Here is an 18,328-nt window from a genome sequence, read left to right as displayed (position 1 = left end):
ATAGTTCGCATCATCGATAAAGTGTATTCCGAGATCTGAGGTCTTCACTGTATTTATCACTTCACTGTATATATCACTGTATTAGTTCACTGAGGCACATTAAGCGTTGTTGGGGAATCCTGGAGTATGAGGGGAACCCCAGTATTACAGCGTCACACAAGCTATGATACAAAGTTAAGGAAACTAAGCAACCAAAAGCAATTATGTCTTCCTCAAAAGTAATGTTAGTTCTGTACATCAGTGTCGGGTAAAACAGCATTATAATCTCCTTTTCAGTAACATTAGAGAAAGCAGCTTACATGTAGTCTACACGGGGAAACGTGTAAAAGCAAAGATGTTGAATTAAACGTAAACACAATCAGCTTTTCTGCATATAGATACTGGCCCTGATAATCATAACTTCTACTTACCGCTTGCTCCATTTCTGAAAATCAGTTTTTGTGAATTAATGACTTAAACCACCCGTTGCTTTGGTCTTCATCAACAGCCACTTGCGCCACCTGCTGGTGAGCGACTGACTGCAGCTGGAGATCATGCATCAGTACTCTTCTGCTATTCCTGCAGCTCCCGGATGTGAAATGACGAATTTTCTGATGAATTTGAACCACTGAATTTGTGGAAGCGAATTTGCAAAGTTAAATAAAATGGACCGAAATTTGCCTGTCGAATATTATACATCGTATTTTTAAACAGACTGAATATCTGGGAAGTGAATTCTGGAAAGTGAATATGAATTATTGAATTTTTAATTATGAAAATGTGTGTGAAATATTTTGAATTTAAATATTCACAGCTTAAATAAACAACTATGTTATTCATGAAAAACGTCAACAGTCAACAAGTAATCTTGGAGAAATTCGGTGAAATATGCTTTTTATTGTAGTTGTATTTCAACACTACCTAAATAGTAATCAGTTCTGATATAGACGCACAAAATCAAACCAAAGCGAGCCGTGATTAAATTAGCCACACCACTAGTAATGAGCACACAAGCTGTGTCCGAAACCGCTCCCTATTCACTATATAGTGCATTATATCGGGTGTCAGCCGTTTTGTAGAGCTGTCCGAATTCTGAGTGAACGACTTAATTCCCTACAATCGTTCACTACTTTTTACCCACAATGCATTCTGATTTCGAGTGCACAACCGGTTGCCTGAGGGCGCTCTACAGCCATTGTCATCTTATTTGAGAGCAAAAACGCTGCTCGGGAGAGTTTCAAGATACTACAAAAAATAGATAGCCTACATAAAATTATTATATGTAAGTGTGAACTCGTGAAATCAGTGATGCTGTCCACACCGGATGCAACGCGATACGGCAAATCATAGACAGACTTTAGCTGTTGCGGCGCGACACGTCAATTGTCGCATCTGGTGTAGACACGGTGTCAGACTCCAGCTACGGAGGGGCCACGCATCACCAGCCAATCAGAGAGCAGCTGGAGACAAGAACATGCCCTTTACGCAGATGATAATACCATGATATTCCCTGTTGTAAATGGGAGTTTCTTCAACTTTGAGTTCACGTTTATTTTTTATTAAATAGGCTATTTTTACACCTTTTCCTTTTATAATACAAGAACTTATAATACATAAAACTGGAAACCACTAAATAATCATAACGTCTGCATAATCAAAATGTCCCAAAAGGTATGTTTTACACACATACCTCCAGTGTTGGTAAGGTTACTTTGGAAATGTAATAGATTACATATTACAAGTTACCCTATAAGAAGTGTAACCATTTCAATTGCATTACATTGATTACTTTTTGATTACTTTTCTAAATTTGTAATGTTTTCAACTGTTAATCGTTTTCAAAAATTTAAACCAGGCAGGGTTAACCTTACAGTATTACTCAAAACTGAATGAAGATTATAATTTAATTTAAAGCACAGCCACCACAAAATCAGATAGCACCTCTATTTACTTTGAGATCATTTTGAGGTTAAATACAGATTTAAAATCATAACAAGAAATAGTTTAATAGCTATGATACTGTTTTTGAAATATAATCTTAGCATAGCTATTACAGAAAACACTGATATCTAACAATGCCTTGGAAAAAGCAGTTAATCTTAAAACATACATCAACGCAAACAGGAAATTTGCGTTATCAAAAATCGAACGGATATAGAAATAAACGTGTCCTGAAAAATTGGTGTCTCATATTTTAGAGCAGTAAATGCAATTTATGAAAGTAGTCCGTGTGTGTGTGTGTGTGTGTGTGTGTGTGTGTGTGCGTTTTTGTGACAAATGAGGACATAAATGTGTATAATGACAAGGGTATGACAGATATTACAAGGAGAAGGTGACTTTTCAGGACATTACTCCATGTCCCCACTTTTCAAAACGCGTATAAATCACACAGAATGGAGTGTATTGAAAATCTGAAACAGCAGACAGTCTCCTGTAAGGGGTAGGTTTAGGTGTAGGGTTGGTGTAGGACAATAGCACAGTTTGTACAGAATAAAAACCATTACGCCTATGGAGAGTCCCTACAATTCACAAAAAAAAAAATGTGTGTGTGTGTGTGTGAATAAAATCAGATGTAACCCCATTTGTAATCGTTAACATTTTCATAAGTAACTGTAATTTATTTATACATTTATTCTTAGTAACTGTACCTAATTATAATTACATTTATTTGAATTTAAATTACGTAATTCCTTTACACATTACTAGTTACTCCATAACATTGCGTACCTCAAACACAGAACCAGGAAACAGGAAACACTGAGTTCAGGGAAAGAGAAACTGAAGTGTAGTTGAGCTTTTGTGTGTTTGTGTCTCTGTATTCAAGCAGTAAAATGGCAGAAGCCAGAGTTTTTCAGGATGAGTTCATGTGTCCAATGTGTCATGATCTCCTGAAGGATCCAGTGACCATCCAGTGTGGACACAGTTACTGTAAGAGCTGTATTACAGGCCGCTGGGATCAGGAGGATCAGATGAGAGTCTACAGCTGCCCTCAGTGCAGACAGACCTTCAGTTCAAGACCTGCTTTAGCTAGAAACACCATGCTGGCTGAAGTGGTGGAGAAACTGAAGAAGAGGAAACGTCCTGCTGACTGTGACTGTAACGGACAAGACAGAGGCGTGCGGATCCATTTGCAGGTTTTATTGAACACAGGTAAACATAAAACAGAGTCAATACTTAGGGCTAGGCAGAGGCAGAAACGATATCCAGGCTGAGGTCAGGGCAGGCAGAAAATGGTCATAAACGAGAAACAGTCCAAGGTCAGGGTAGCCACACGGAAACTAGATAAGGTAAACAGGGATGAACACTCGGGATAGAAAGACAGCAAATCAAGACTTCGCGCCGGAATAGACCGTGCGAGTGGTTTATATTCAGGTCCGTAAATGTGGTGCAGGTGTGAATGTTGATGAGCTGCAGGTATGACTGAGAGATAGTATGATTAGCAAATGCAGTGCCGGCTGGGGAATATAATATGGGGTGTAGTGCAATGTCCATGTGCTGCGAGAGCGACCTCGTGTGGCTGATGAGTGGAAGGTCCTGGGCCGGATCATGACTGTGACGCTGGAGCTGGAGATGTTCAGTGTGACGTCTGTACTGGAAGAAAATACAAAGCGTTCAAGTCCTGTCTGGTGTGTCTGAACTCTTACTGTCAGAATCACCTCGAACAACATGAGAGTTGGTTTAAAGGAAAGAGACAAAGTTTGACTGATGCCACTGGACGACTGCAGGAGATGATCTGCCAGAAACATGACAAGATCCTTGAGGTTTTCTGTCGCACTGACCAGAAATGTATATGTGTGCTGTGCATGATGGATGAACATAAAAACCACGACACTGTATCAGCTGCAGCACAGAGGACAGAGAAACAGGTATTTAAAACTAGCGATCAAGCTTAATTACACAGAAACACTGTCAGTGTGAAGCTCTATTTCTGTTTCAATTTCACTTTCATGATACTTATGCTTGCAGTGTGAAATAGGCTTTAATATTCATCCAAATTCATGTTAGATGATTGTAAACGATCATCACTTCTGGAGCTTGGACCTACAGCCTTTAGCTATCAGTTCCACTTTTCTTGTATTCATTGATAATTTAGTTCCAGTCGTTTTGTGTGAGATTTACTATCATCTGTTTGTCCTGCAGAAGCAGCTGAAGGAGACGCAGAAGACGTTCCAGCAGAGAATCCAGCAGAGAGAGAAAGATCTCCAGCAGCTGAGAGAGGCTGTGGAGTCTCAGAAGGTGAGTCTGGAGAAGAAGAGAAGTTTGTCTCCGTCTCAGTTCAGACTCACTGAAGCCTGAATCACTGTGTGTCCTAACAGCCCTCTGCACAGACAGCAGTGGAGGACAGTGAGAGGATCTTTACTGAGCTCATCCGCTCCATTGAGAGAAGCAGCTCTGAGCTGATACGGCTGATCAGAGATCAGGAAAAGCAAGCAGTGAGTCGAGCTGAAGGACGACTGGAGCGACTGGAGCAGGAGATCAATGATCTGAGGAGGAGAGATGCTGAGCTGGAGCAGCTTTCACACACACAGGATCACATCCAGTTCCTGCAGGTAACACAGATCTAGAAGAACTGGATCATAGTGGACTTGAGCAGATCCTGCTGTGACACCAGACTCACAGAGAAACATTACATGAGTGTCTTATTATTAGTGGTGGGCATAGATTAATTTTTTTAATCTAGATTAATCTCACTGTAATCTTGGAATTAATCTAGATTAATCTAGATTAAAATGGCTCATTTGAATTCTGCCAATTAGATCAGAATAAGTTCACTACTAGTAGTAAACAACTAGCAGTCATCAAGAATTTAATATTGATAATAACATTGAAGACATTGTATGATTATTCCTTAAAGATAAGGTTTTAATAGTTTTAGTAGTAGTAGCCTATTACGTTCTGCCCAATATCTTCAAGTGAAACCGAACTTTTATTTTGACGGGTTGCCGTGAGGATAGTTTTTCTCAAATGAAACGCTCGAATGCTCATGAAGTGACTCTCAGAGCAGTTCTGGAGATGTTGTTCATGTATTTATGTCCTCATTTAGGGAGACGACAGACGTTAATATCGCCGCAAGCGTCGCGCGGTCTTCTGTATGAGTAAACAAACCCGTGCGTCTGCGCCATACATTAACACAGAGACACACAGAAGTCATATTTAAATAGTCGTTTTGCGGCTTAATATTTACAAATAGGAGTGGGAGTGTGTGTGCGCTTACGTTTGTTTGTTTGTTTGTGTGTGTGTGTGTGTGTGTGTGTGTGTGTGTGTGTGCGAACCGGGGCGGAACTCCGCTGTGCGCGCGATACAGAGAGCGCGACCATGTAACATAGAGACAGAAATGACATGCCGATTTCCATTGGGAAGCTTCTTAAAAATAAATTTTCCCTGAAGCAAACCCGGCGGCTTCATAGCTGCATCCATGTTAGCGCGCATACACACAGGTTCGAAGACTCGTTCTCGCCCCCTACAGTGCAATTCGGTCTGTTAAAATTTAAAATGCTCTTCGGAACAGTGACGAGTACATGTCGTACAGTGGTTGTCCAGACAGCCTAAGCACAACCTTCAGCAATGGTCCAGAACCGTGGTTGAATGGCAACATTGTGACAACACAGTAACAACCTTAACGACACAATGTAGAACCAACAACCTTTTAGCCATGTTGTTACAACGTTGCTAAAAGGTTGGCTACGTTGAGGCAACGTTCTGTGTTTGTTGGGCATCCGCGCTAAAATATCAAGGTGAAAGTCATCATAGCTTGCGTAGTATAGACCCAGCTCCCAGCCCAACTTTGAGAATAGATTAACGGCGATAATTTTTTTATCGCCCGATAAGAGTCTCACGTTAACACAGCACGTTAACGCCGATAACGGCCCACCACTACTTATTATATAATCATCAGTCAAACTCTCATCTGATCATCTTCTTTTGAAAGAGATGCCATACAAATGGCTTTCAGGTCTGGAAATCTCATAGGAATCATTTCTCTGAGCTCTTTCTTATGGAAGATATATTTAGTTATCAAACAACACTAGCTTTTTCTTCTGATTCATTACATTATGGTGAAAACAGTGAATTCAATAGTACTGATTCTGAGTAACGTTCGTCAAAATTGTATCAGGTGATCCTCAAACCTGATAATATAGTATAAGTGGCAAATACTAGAATCTGTAGCTCTAATGTGATGTAATGAATATGAGAAGAATGAAGCTAATGCTGTGAAAGTGCAGTTACTAAATCAGTCAAGTCAAGAAGAGCCGCACAAATCTGATGTTGGTGCAGGTTATTGGGTGAAGTGTGGAGCTGTTGAGCTGTTGAGTTCAATTTAATTAAATTTGATTTTGTTTCTGTTTCTGGTTATGTTCCTGTACAAATTTCATTTGTTTCCGGGGTTTTTTTTTTGTTCCTTGAACTGGTTCAGAGCCCTGGTTTCCAGTCTCTCTCAGCACCTCCTGAATCTACAGACGTAAACGATGATCTCTTGAGTTCTCTCGTCTCTTCTGATGCTCTGAGAGAATCTGTCCGTCAGCTGAGAGACAAACTGGAGGATTTCTGCAAAGAGGAGCTCAAGAAGATCTCAGACAGAGGTAAAGTCCTGCAGATTCATCTGTTCTCAGAAACCAGTCCATCATCATCTCATATCATGGAGAACATCATATTAGAAATGTCTTAGGAATGGATGCAGGATCATGAGAATCACACTGTTCATGTCTGTTGATTTCCACAGCCACAGTCACCGACATTGTTCCCAGAACCAGGAAAGACTTCCTACGATGTAAGTCAGTAAGAAAACAAGCAGAAAAACTCACTGAGTGTGTTCATGTTCTTCTGTAGAAGGTGAAAGAAGAGTTTTGTAATTGATGATGTAAATGATGATTTGCACAGATATCTGGTCATCTGTACTGAGACACTGATGATACACTGAACATGAAGAGTTCAGCTACATGAAACGATCAAACAGATTCATAATTCCTGATTCTGATGTGTTTTATCTCCATCAGATTCCCATCAGCTCACTCCGGATCTGAACACAGCACATAAACGCCTCCATCTGTCTGAGAACAACAGAAAGATTACTCAAACTGCTGGAAAAAAGCAGCAGTATCCTGGTCATCCAGACAGATTTGATGTGTTTCGTCAGGTGTTGTGTAGAGAGAGTGTGTGTGGACGCTGTTACTGGGAGCTGGAGTGGAGAGGAGATAATGGTGTGCGTATATCAGTGTCATATAAGAGCATCAGCAGGAAGGGATGGGGTAAAAAGTGTGTGTTTGGACATAATGATCAGTCCTGGAGTTTGTTCTGCACTCCCTCCAGATACTCATTCATACACAATAATAGAAAGACTGATCTCCCTGTGAAGTCCATCAGCAGGAGAATAGGAGTGTTTGTGGATCACGGTGCAGGAACTCTATCCTTCTACAGCGTCTCTGACACAATGAGCCTCATCCACACAGTCCAGACCACATTCACTCAGCCGCTCTATCCTGGGTTTAATGTTCATAAAGGATCATCAGTGAAACTGTGTTGATGAATCAGAATAGATTGACAAGAGATTCTACTTATAATGCTTTGAGCTGAATGAATCAGTAACAGTGAGATGTTGTGGAGTCTTCTTTTCTCTTCATGACATTAAACTGAACTTCAGTCAGTGAAATAACATGTCAGAATATATGTGTGTAATAAATCCTCATATAGACACTAAAATCAGTGTGTGTGTGTGTGTGTGTGTGTGTGTGAGAGAGAGTCCTGCTGAGTGACCATGTGTTTTTGTGCTTATCTCAACCTCTGTTTGTGTTGATTTAGTTTTTAATGTAGTGTCACATCCACTTAATTTGTGCTGGAATAAGCTGGATCTGGATCCAGCACCTCATTTTGGCGGATCCCTCTCCTCACATGCCAATGAAAGACATTTGTGCTGACCTATAGCGTGCATGTATATTTTAAGAAAATGTTCTATTATGAGCATGCTTGCTGCACATCTACATTTGAAATAAAGAACTTGAGTGTGCAAAAGAAATGCTCAAGACACGCTCCTTACGCTGCTCTCAAAAGACCAAATGCACAGATTCAATACTGATACACATGCGTTTTCTTTCTCAACTGTTTACATTTACTTAAGAAAAAAACAACTGTGCTTACAAGGATACTTGCCATGATGGCCATTTGGACATAAATTTGTGGATATTTAGCCACTTAAGCTCAACAACAAACTATGAAAAATAACTCAATATGATACTAGCGAGGCAGCTTTGTATGTGACTGTGAGTGCTCAGCCTTTAAACCGCCTCTGGAGTGAGCGAGTACGGATTGGTTTAAAAAGAAGTGCAAATTATACATTTTAGTGACAATGCAACAATCACCCGATTAGGCAAGTGACAATTTTGTCAACAGTCCGAAATGTGAGTGAAAGTCTTGGATCAGCGTGCAGCAGCTTGCTTGTAGTGCAGACGAGATGTGTTGATGTGAAACAGCTTTGAGAAAGTGAAAGAGAGAAGACGCTGAACTGCTAAATCACTCATGCTGACTTCAAATGACTTATTTAATCTGCTAGTTTGTGTAGATTTATTTACTAATCTAACCTACATGCTGTATTGAATAAATGTTTGCAGGAATTTCCCTCATTATAAACTTGAAAGCTGCGGGGATGAGTAAAACTATGTGATATATACATCAACCGAAACTTAGGATGTGATTAAAAATAACTATATTATACAGAGATTTGTGAAATAAAATTCCATGAATTTTCCAAAACTTTTACAGGCCACATCAATCATTTTATTATTATTATCATAATTACCTTTCAATTCAAATGATCACAGTCAATAAATCATTTTCATTATTCAATTTATAAAGCTCCCACCCTTTCCAGTGTTTTGTGTTCTTGTGTCTTCTGGTGTCACAAGTCGCTATTTTTATTGCCACACATTTAATCATTAACTGTGGAATTTGTTGTCATTTTTAGGTTACAGCTTGTTAATAATGTATTCTATTATAAAACAGAGGTTAAAACCTATATATATTATATATATATATATATATATATATATATATAGTGTATATAATGTATATAATACATTTATGACATTGTGTACTATTAAAATGACTAAATAATGATCTGAAAGTGTAAGAATGCAAACAGGTTTTCTGTAAGGGGTAGGTTTAGGGGTAGGGGATAGACAATGGTGTTTTTCAGCATAAAAAATTACAGAAGTCTAAGGAAAGTCCCCACAATTCACAGAAAAAAACCTGTATGAGTATATATGAGTGTGTGTGTGTGTGTGTGTGTACTTGTTTATGCCACATTGTGGGGACATTTGGTCAGGATAGTAAAACCAGAAATTTGTGTCCCCACGAGGGATAATAATATTAAAAATAGTGAATGATGTTTATCTGAAAGTGTAAGATTGCGAACAGGTTTTCTGTAAGGGGTAGGTTTAGTTTTAGGGTTGGGTTAGGGGATAGAAAATGACGTTTGTTCAGTATAAAAACAATAGAAGTCTATGGAAAGTCCCCAAAATTCACAGAAACCTAACGTGTGTGTGAGTATGTGTGTGTGTGTGTATATGAGAGTGTGTGTGTGTGTGTGTACTGGTTTTTCTATTCTGGTGGGGACTTAAACCTGAATACACACAGACTCATGGGGACTCGTGTCACGGTGGGGACCTAAATTGAGGTCTCCACGGGTAAACAAGCTAATAAATCACACAGAATGAAGTTTTTTGAAAATCTAAAAATGCCTGTAGTCTCCTGTAAGGGGTAGGTTTAGGTGTAGGGTTGGTGTAGGACAATAGCACATACAGTAAGTACAGTATAACAACCATTACGCCTATGGAGAGTCCCCACTTTTCACAAAAACAAAAGTGTGTGTGTGTGTGTTTGTGACAAATGAGGACATAGATGTGTATAATGACAAGGGTATGACAGGTATTACAAGGTGAAGGTGACTTTTCAGGACATTACTCCATGTCCCCACTTTTCAAAACGCTTATAAATCACACAGAATGGAGTGTGTGTGTGTATATATATGAATGTGTGTGTGGGGGGGGGGGGGGTCGGTGCGTGGGTGTGTGTATGTGTATATATGATAGATTAGACAGATTTGTGAGCAATATTTGAGAGAAATAGGCCTTTTGTAAGACTAGAAAAAGTCTTAGATCTTTGAGTTCTGCTCATGAAAAATGGGGGTAAAAACAAAAGTGTTGTGTTTATAATTTTGTTCAATGTATAATTGAAATAATAAAGAAATGATATATAAATCAGTGCTGCAGCAACTAATCAATAAATATCAATAAAGGAAAATAGATGACAATTAATATGTGTACCTAAAATATGTGATTTTGACCTGGATGTCTGAAGTTTGTACAAGTTGGTGTGTAGTTTTGAAATTGTGTTTATAGTTGTAAGAAAATGATACATTTTTTCATGAATTGTGTTAGCAATCGAGAAAAACTGTAATTAAACAACTAATCAACAGATTAATTATCAAAACCACCCTAGTGAAAAATAAATATACAGTGGATATAGAAAGTCTACACACCCCTGTTAAAATGCCAGGTTTCTGTGATGTAAAAAAGTGAGACCAAGATAAATCATTTCAGAACATTTTTCACCTTTAATGTAAACTATAACCTGTACAACTCATATATATATATATATGAATGAGTGTGTGTGAGTGTGTGTGTGTGTGGGGGTGTCTGTGTGTGTATCTGTATATATGAGTGTGTGTGTGTGTGTGTGTGTGTGTGTGTGTGTACCTGTTTTTCTATTCTGGTGGTGACTTAAACCTGAATACACACAGACTCATTGGGACTCGTGTCACGGTGGGGACCTAAATTGAGGTCTCCACGGGTAAACAAGCTAATAAATCACACAGAATTAAGTTTTTTGAAAATCTAAAAATGCACAGTCTCCTGTAAGGGGTAGGTTTAGGTGTAGGGTTGGTGTAGGGCAATAGCACATACAGTAAGTACAGTATAACAACCATTACGCCTATGGGATGTCCCCACTTTTCACAAAAACGAACATGTGTGAATGTGTGTGTGTGTGGGTGGGTGTATGTGTAAATATGATAGATTAGACAGATTTGTGAGCAATATTTGAGAGAAATAGGCTTTTTGTAAGACTAGAAAAAAACTTAGATCTTTGAGTTCTGCTCATGAAAAATGGGGGTAAAAACAAAAGTGTTGTGTTTATAATTTTGTTCAGTATATAATTGAAATAATAAAGAAATGATATATAAATCAGTGCTGCAGCAACTAATCAATAAATATCAATAAAGGAAAATAGATGACAATTAATATGTGTACCTAAAATATGTGATTTTGACCTGGATGTCTGAAGTTTGTACAAGTTGGTGTGTAGTTTTGAAATTGTGTTTATAGTTGTAAGAAAATGATTAATTTTTTCATGAATTGTGTTAGCAATCGAGAAAAACTGTAATTAAACAACTAATCAACAGATTAATTATAAAAACCACCCACCTTCTTTCGCTTTTACTAGAATTCAATCAAATTTCCCAATTCATTTCTGATTGTGCACGGCACATTATTTCTTCTTAAGAAAGAAGCTTAGAGGGAACATTGGTGGTAGCAGCATCACGCTTTGGGGATGTTTTTCTTCAGCTGGAACTGGGGCCTTAGTCAATGTGGAGGGAATTATGAACAGTTCCAAATACCAGTCAATATTGGCACAAAACCTTCAGGCTTCTGCTAGAAAGCTGAAGATGAAGAGGAACTTCATCTTTCAGCACAACAACAACCCAAAGTATACATCCAAATCAACAAAAGAACGGCTTCACCAGGAGAAGATTGAAGTTTTGGAATGGCCCAGACAGAACCTAGACCTGAATCCGATTGAAAATTTGTGGGGTGATCTGAAGAGGGCTGTGCACAGGATATGCCCTCACAATCTGACAAATTTGGAGCATTTTTGCAAAGAAGAGTGGGCAAATATTGCTAAGTCAAGATGTGCCATGCTGATAGACTCATACCCAAAAAGACTGAGTGGTGTAATAAAACCAAAAGGTGCTTCGACAAAGTATTAGTTTAAGGGTGTGCACACTTATGCAACCACATTATTTATTTATTTTTAATTTTTTTTACTCCCCTTCCTAAACGATTTCAGTTGTTGTTTTTTTTAATTGGGTTTTGCAGGTTATAGTTTACATTAAAGGTGGAAAAAGTTCTGAAATTATTTATCTTGGTCTCTTTTTTTACACCACAGAAACCTGGCATTTTAACAGGGTTGTGTAGACTTTTTATATCCAATGTCCTTAATTGTATTTAAAATATATTTATTTCATGATAAGTATACTAAAAATAGATTGACATGTCTATACTAACTGAAAATACATTCTAAATGTAGTTATTTCATACTTTCATCAAGCACAAACTACAAATTTGTTTGTAAAATACTATACCTTGTACAAATGCATTTGGGGAAGGATAAAATATCTATATAAATCTTTAAGAAAGTACACTGGCTAGGTTCTTAATTCCATCTACAACATGTTTGAAACTTGTTAAAAGTAATTTTCACACATACAAACTAACTGGACAGAACCTTTGAAAGAGGATGCCACTTCATAAACCCAATGACATGTGCATGCTCACTCAGCCCTACAACTAGCGTCAATAAGAGATGAATGAAGCAACTCATCTTATGATCCTGTAGCAGTATGAAGGCCATATAATGTATGTCTTTGGGGATTGTTTGTATTGTATGTTGTCATATCATTTAAGTAAACAAGGCCGCTGTATGAATTCTCACCTAAGACTATGGCACAAAAGACAATATCACATTCTGTGTATTGATATTTGTTTGTTCCTTCACCCCTTAAAAGTGTCTTAATTATTTTAATAATCTGAATTTAACATCGGCCTAAATATAGGCTACAGTATGTTCAGTGAAGGGGGCTTGATAAGTCAGTCTCTCCTCACCTTATACTTTCATGAGCTCTGAAATTCACCAACCATCGGTTTTGCTGTACTTTTGCTAAACATCTGAACTCGGTAGAGTGCACACTATTGGGAATCTGTGTTGCAGATTCATTGTGATTAGCCAATCAGATTTGAAGAAACAGTTTATAGTTTTTGTGAAGTTTAGGCTCACAATCAGTGTTTGGGGCTTGTACATCAGTATCATTCATCTATCATTAAATCTGATTTTAGGTATTACTCACGGGTAAGGTTAGGTTTAGGTGCAGAGATATGGTCAAGATTAAATTTTTGGAATAAAATGATGTTCCAGGGTCAACAAATGATGTTGACCTAGGAACACGTCAAACTCAGCAAAATCAGGACGTGCGTTTACCGGGACCCAGAGCGCCTGACATCCTGGCAAATTTAAAAGTGCTGGCTAATGCTAAACATAAATTCAGTAAGATTGTTATTCACGTCGGCGCTAATGATGTTCGACTTCGCCAGTCGGAGATCACTAAAAATAATGTTAAAGAGGTGTGTGAACTTGCAAATACGATGTCAGACACTGTAATATGCTCTGGTCCGCTCCCTGCTTACCGTGGCGATGAGATCCATAGCAGACTGCTGTCACTCAATGGCTGGATGTCTAAGTGGTGCCTGCAGAATAACATAGGTTTCATAGACAATTGGACAAGTTTTTGGGGCAGACCTGACCTGTTAAAAAGAGATGGTCTTCATCCCTCCTGGGATGGTGCCACTCTTCTCTCTAGAAATATGGCACGTACTTGACTAACTGGGGCCCAGGTCAGGAAGCAGACAGACTGGCTAAACCGATCGTCTGCTAGCCGCCTCACGTCACAGAAGTCAGTTAATTCTCAGCACATAGAGACTCCTTCACCTAGATATCACACTATAGAGACTGTGTCTGTTCCCCGAACTAGAAAATACAGAAACGTCCAAACCAAATTAAGAGTAACAATTTAATTGATGTTCAACAAATAAAAAATGTTTACAATACGATTTTTTTTTACGATAAAACGATTTGTTTACGATAAAACTTGGCTTACTGAATATCAGGTCCCTTTCTACAAAAGCACTCTTTGTAAAAGATTCGATCAATGATCATAACCTAGATTTACTCTGTTTGACAGAAACATGGCTGAAACCAGATGAATACATTACTTTAAATGAGTCTACCCCCCAAGATTACTGCTATAAAAATGAGCCACGTCCAAAAGGTAAAGGGGGAGGTGTTGCTACAATTTATAGCAATATTCTCAGTATTTCTCAGAGGGCAGGCTTTAAGTATAATTAGTTTGAAGTTATGGTTCTGCGTATAACATTATCTAGAGAAACACGTGTTAGTGATAAATCCCCTGTGATGTTTGTACTGGCTACTGTATACAGGCCACCAGGGCACCATACAGACTTTATTAAAGAATTTGCTGATTTTCTATCTGTTAGTACTGGCCGCAGATAAAGTCTTAATTGTTGGCGATTTTAATATCCATGTCGATAATGAAAAAGATGCATTAGGATCAGCATTCATAGACATTCTGAACTCTATTGGGGTTAGACAACACGTTTCAGGACCTACTCATTGTCGAAATCATACTCTAGATTTAATGCTGTCACATGGAATTGATGTTAGTGGTGTTGAAATTCTGCAGCAAAGCGATGATATCTCAGATCATTATCTACAGTAGTCTTGTGTAAACTCCATATAGCTAAAACTGTAAATTCTACTCCTTGTTACAAGTACTTCTACCCCAAAAGACTGCTTTATAAATAATCTTCCTGACTTATCTCAGTTCCTCAGCATATCCAACAGCACAGAGAAACTTGATGATGTAACAGAAACTATGGACTCTCTCTTTTCTAGCACTTTAGATATAGTTGCTCCTTTACGCTTAAGGAAGATTAAGGAAAACAGTCTGACTCCGTGGTACAATGAGCACACTCGCGCCCTAAAGAGAGCAGCCCGGAAAATGGAGTGCAGCTGGAGGAAAACAAAACTAGAGGTATTTCATATAGCTTGGCAGGAAAGTACCCTATCCTACAGAAAAGCATTAAAAACCGCTAGATCTGATTACTTTTCGTCTCTTCTAGAAGAAAACAAACATAACCCCCTGTATTTATTCAATACAGTGGCTAAATTAACAAAAAATAAAGCATCAACAGGTGTTGGCATTTCCCAAGAGCACAGTAGTAATGACTTTATGAACTACTTTACTTCCAAGATCGATACTATCAGAGATAAAATTGTAACCATGCAGCCGTCAGCTACAGTATCGCATCAGATAGCGCACTATAGACCCCCTGAGGAACAATTCCACTCATTCTCTACTATAGGAGAGGAAGAATTGTATAAACTTGTTAAATCATCTAAACCAACAACATGTATGTTAGACCCGATTCCATCTAAACTACTAAAAGAGCTGCTTCCAGAAGTCATAGATCCTCTTTTGGCTATTATTAATTCATCATTGTCATTAGGATATGTTCCCAAAACCTTCAAATTGGCTGTTATTAAGCCTCTCATCAAAAAAACCACAACTTGACCCCAAAGATCTAGTTAATTACAGACCGATCTCAAATCTCCCTTTTCTGTCAAAGATACTAGAAAAGGTAGGGGGGGGCGCTAGCGGCGAATAGAGTAGACACACTTTCTAAGTCTCCTCAGAGTTGACTCCTGTTTTTGTTTAATATATCTGTCAAAATCGCCCAAAGTTTGATGTCACTGCTTCTTCCTTAATTGTTGCCAATTGCAAAGTCATTACTTTCTCTACATTTAACATAATAATGACTTCCAAGAAGCTCTCGAAGGCTGCACAGCAGGGCAAAGATGGTGATGCTGATTCCCTCTCCTCAGCCTCCACCAGTACCACACTTTCAGCCATCAAGACGCAAGGAAACGATTTGAAGCGGCTCATTGAAGACACTAAATTGTCAATCAACACTCGCCTTGATGCGGTGGATGCCATGCTGGCGAATCTACAGTCCGATCAGTCGGGTGTTAAGAAAAAAGTTGAGGATTTGGAATTAGCCATGACCGGTTGTGATTCGCGCCTGGACGAAGTAGAGAGAATCTGTGAGGAACTGCATTCGGATAACAGATTTCTTCGTGCTAAAGTAATGACCTGGAGGGCCGTTCACGTCGGCTTAATTTGAAATTTGTGGAGATAAAAGAAGGAGTGGAGCAAGGTCATCCAACGGAGTTTGTTTCCGGGCTGATTTCTGCACTATTCGGCCAAGACAAGTTCCCAAAACCCGTCAAAGTGGATCGCGCCCACAGGTCGCTACAACCGAAGCCTACAGATGACGAGAGGCCGCGTCCGATTATTGCGAAGCTGCATCATGACCGCGACAAAGAACTGATCCTTCGTGGCCTCCAAACGTTGAGCATTCGGACCAGTGCTGAAAGTTTTGAAGGAAGCGGGGGTGTCTTGTTCTCTTCGCTTTCCTGCAAGATTGTGAGTTAAAAACAAGGACTCCATATCGATTTTCGATTCAACTAGAAGAACTAAACCATTTATTAACAATTACTGCTTCAGCAACAAATTAACATTCTATATGATTCATAGATTAAGTAATCAATAAATTGTTATCAGTTAAATGCGTCATAATATATTAACTACCTAATAACTTATTTTATTAACTAATTAAGTAAATTCATATGCTAATTATCACATTGGGTTGAAGCCATGCCTTTAAACTTCCAGTTGTCTGCTTTAATTAATCATTAGCTAATGATTTGCATGGGTATCATTATGGTATGCCTTTACTTGTTGAGGCACATGACTAACTAACTAATTCAAAATCTATAACCACAATGACATATTACTTAACAATTAGTTAATAGTCATGTGCCTCAACAAGTAAAGTCATAACATCCGCCATGGCCTCCCGAGTCCCCTGACCCGCCCTGGAGGCCGTCCATCCCCGTACTCTGCCCCTTGAGGCCTCCAGAGCGCCCACCCCCCCTCCCCGTGGGATGTTGTACGGCGCGGGACGAGTCTTTCAGGAGGGGGGAGTAGTGTCAGACTGTGTCTCAGCGTCTTGTGTTTCCCCTTCTCTCTTGGCCTTATTTGGAGTTCCTGTCCTTGTTTGTCATGTTTATTAGTTAATTAGTCCCCAGCCCTGTGTTATTAATTATCTAGTCTCCCCAGTGTTCTTAAGCCCTGTGTTTCTTTGTCTCAGTGTTCGGTCTTGAATCGTCATTGTGATTGTCAAAGTTGAATGTCTGTAGAGCTGTGTAGATGTCAGTGCAATTTCTGTAATGTTAGTAGATTGTTATAATAAAGTCCGTTGTTCCTTGTCTCCACGTTTCCTCGTGTTCCTGGCTCCAACGACTACGTGACAAGACGTGCTAATCTATGTTTTTCTACAGTGTACAGATGTGTACTGCAGTTTTTTAGGTTTTTTTTTAAATAGCATTTTAAATCACAAAAAAATACTCTGATGTGAAACAAAAACAGTTAATCTTAAAAAATAAAGCATATAAATCAACCCAAATAGGAAATAAAACAGTTATTGAATAAACATGTGTCCTATTCTGTGTCCTAAACTCCTGAAACATTGGTGTCTCATATTTTAGAGCAGTCAATGCAATATATGAAAGAAGTCTTTATGTAGGTGTGTACGTGAATTCAGTTGAAACACACTCTGTAATCGTTAACATAAGTAAAATAAAAATATATATTTTTTTACTTTTATATAATGCTTTTCTGGGTACTCAAAGTGCTTTACATGAAAGGGGGAATCTCCTCATCCACCAGCAGTGTGCAGCATCCACCTGGATGATGTGACGGCAGCCATATTGAGCCAGAACGCCCACCACACACCAGCTTACTGGTGGAGAGGAGACAGTGATGAAGCCAATCAGTGTATGGGGATGATTAGGAGGCCATGATGGTCAGAGGCCAAAGGGCAAATTTTGCCAGGATGCCGGGGTTACACCCCTATTCTTTTTTGAAGTACATCCTGGGATTTTTAATGACCACAGACAGTCAGGACCTCAGTTTAACGTCTCATCCAAAAGATGGTGCTTGTTGACAGTATAGTGTCCCCGTCACTATACTGGAGCATTAGGACCCACACAGACCACAGGGTGAGCGCGCCCTGCTGGCCTCACTAACACCTCTTCCAGCAGCAACCTGGTTTTCTCAGGAGGTCTCCCATCCAGGTACTGACCAGCTCAACCCTGCTTAGCTTCAGTAGACAACCAGTCTTGGGCTACAGGGTGATATGGCTGCTGGCAAAGTAAATTTAATTTAACTACAAAATTTTTCTCAATAACTGTAACTTATTACAATTACATTTATTTTGTAATTAAATGACGTAATTCCGTTTCATGTAACTAGTTACTCCCCAACACTGCGTACTTCAAACACAGAACCAGGAAACAGGAAACGTGTGTTCAGAGGAAAGAGAAA

The 18,328-nt window shown here is 39.0% G+C and overlaps 1 protein-coding gene across 1 annotated transcript; it reads left to right on the top strand.

Moving 5' to 3' along the window:
• Nucleotides 1-3,459: 3,459 nt before the first annotated feature.
• LOC131521321 (tripartite motif-containing protein 16-like) lies at nucleotides 3,460-7,650 on the top strand. The gene is made up of 6 exons (XM_058745928.1): nucleotides 3,460-3,845; nucleotides 4,120-4,215; nucleotides 4,296-4,529; nucleotides 6,395-6,560; nucleotides 6,701-6,748; nucleotides 6,975-7,650. The coding sequence occupies exons 1-6, from the start codon at nucleotides 3,708-3,710 to the stop codon at nucleotides 7,499-7,501; spliced, it is 1,209 nt and encodes a 402-aa protein (XP_058601911.1). The 5' UTR covers nucleotides 3,460-3,707; the 3' UTR covers nucleotides 7,502-7,650.
• Nucleotides 7,651-18,328: the final 10,678 nt, after the last annotated feature.

Source organism: Onychostoma macrolepis, chromosome 16 (assembly GCF_012432095.1).
Source record: "Onychostoma macrolepis isolate SWU-2019 chromosome 16, ASM1243209v1, whole genome shotgun sequence".
In the NCBI taxonomy this organism is placed as follows: Eukaryota; Metazoa; Chordata; class Actinopteri; order Cypriniformes; family Cyprinidae; genus Onychostoma; species Onychostoma macrolepis.
The sequence above is the reverse complement of the archived record's forward strand: the minus strand, read 5'-3'. Positions and strand labels throughout refer to the sequence as shown.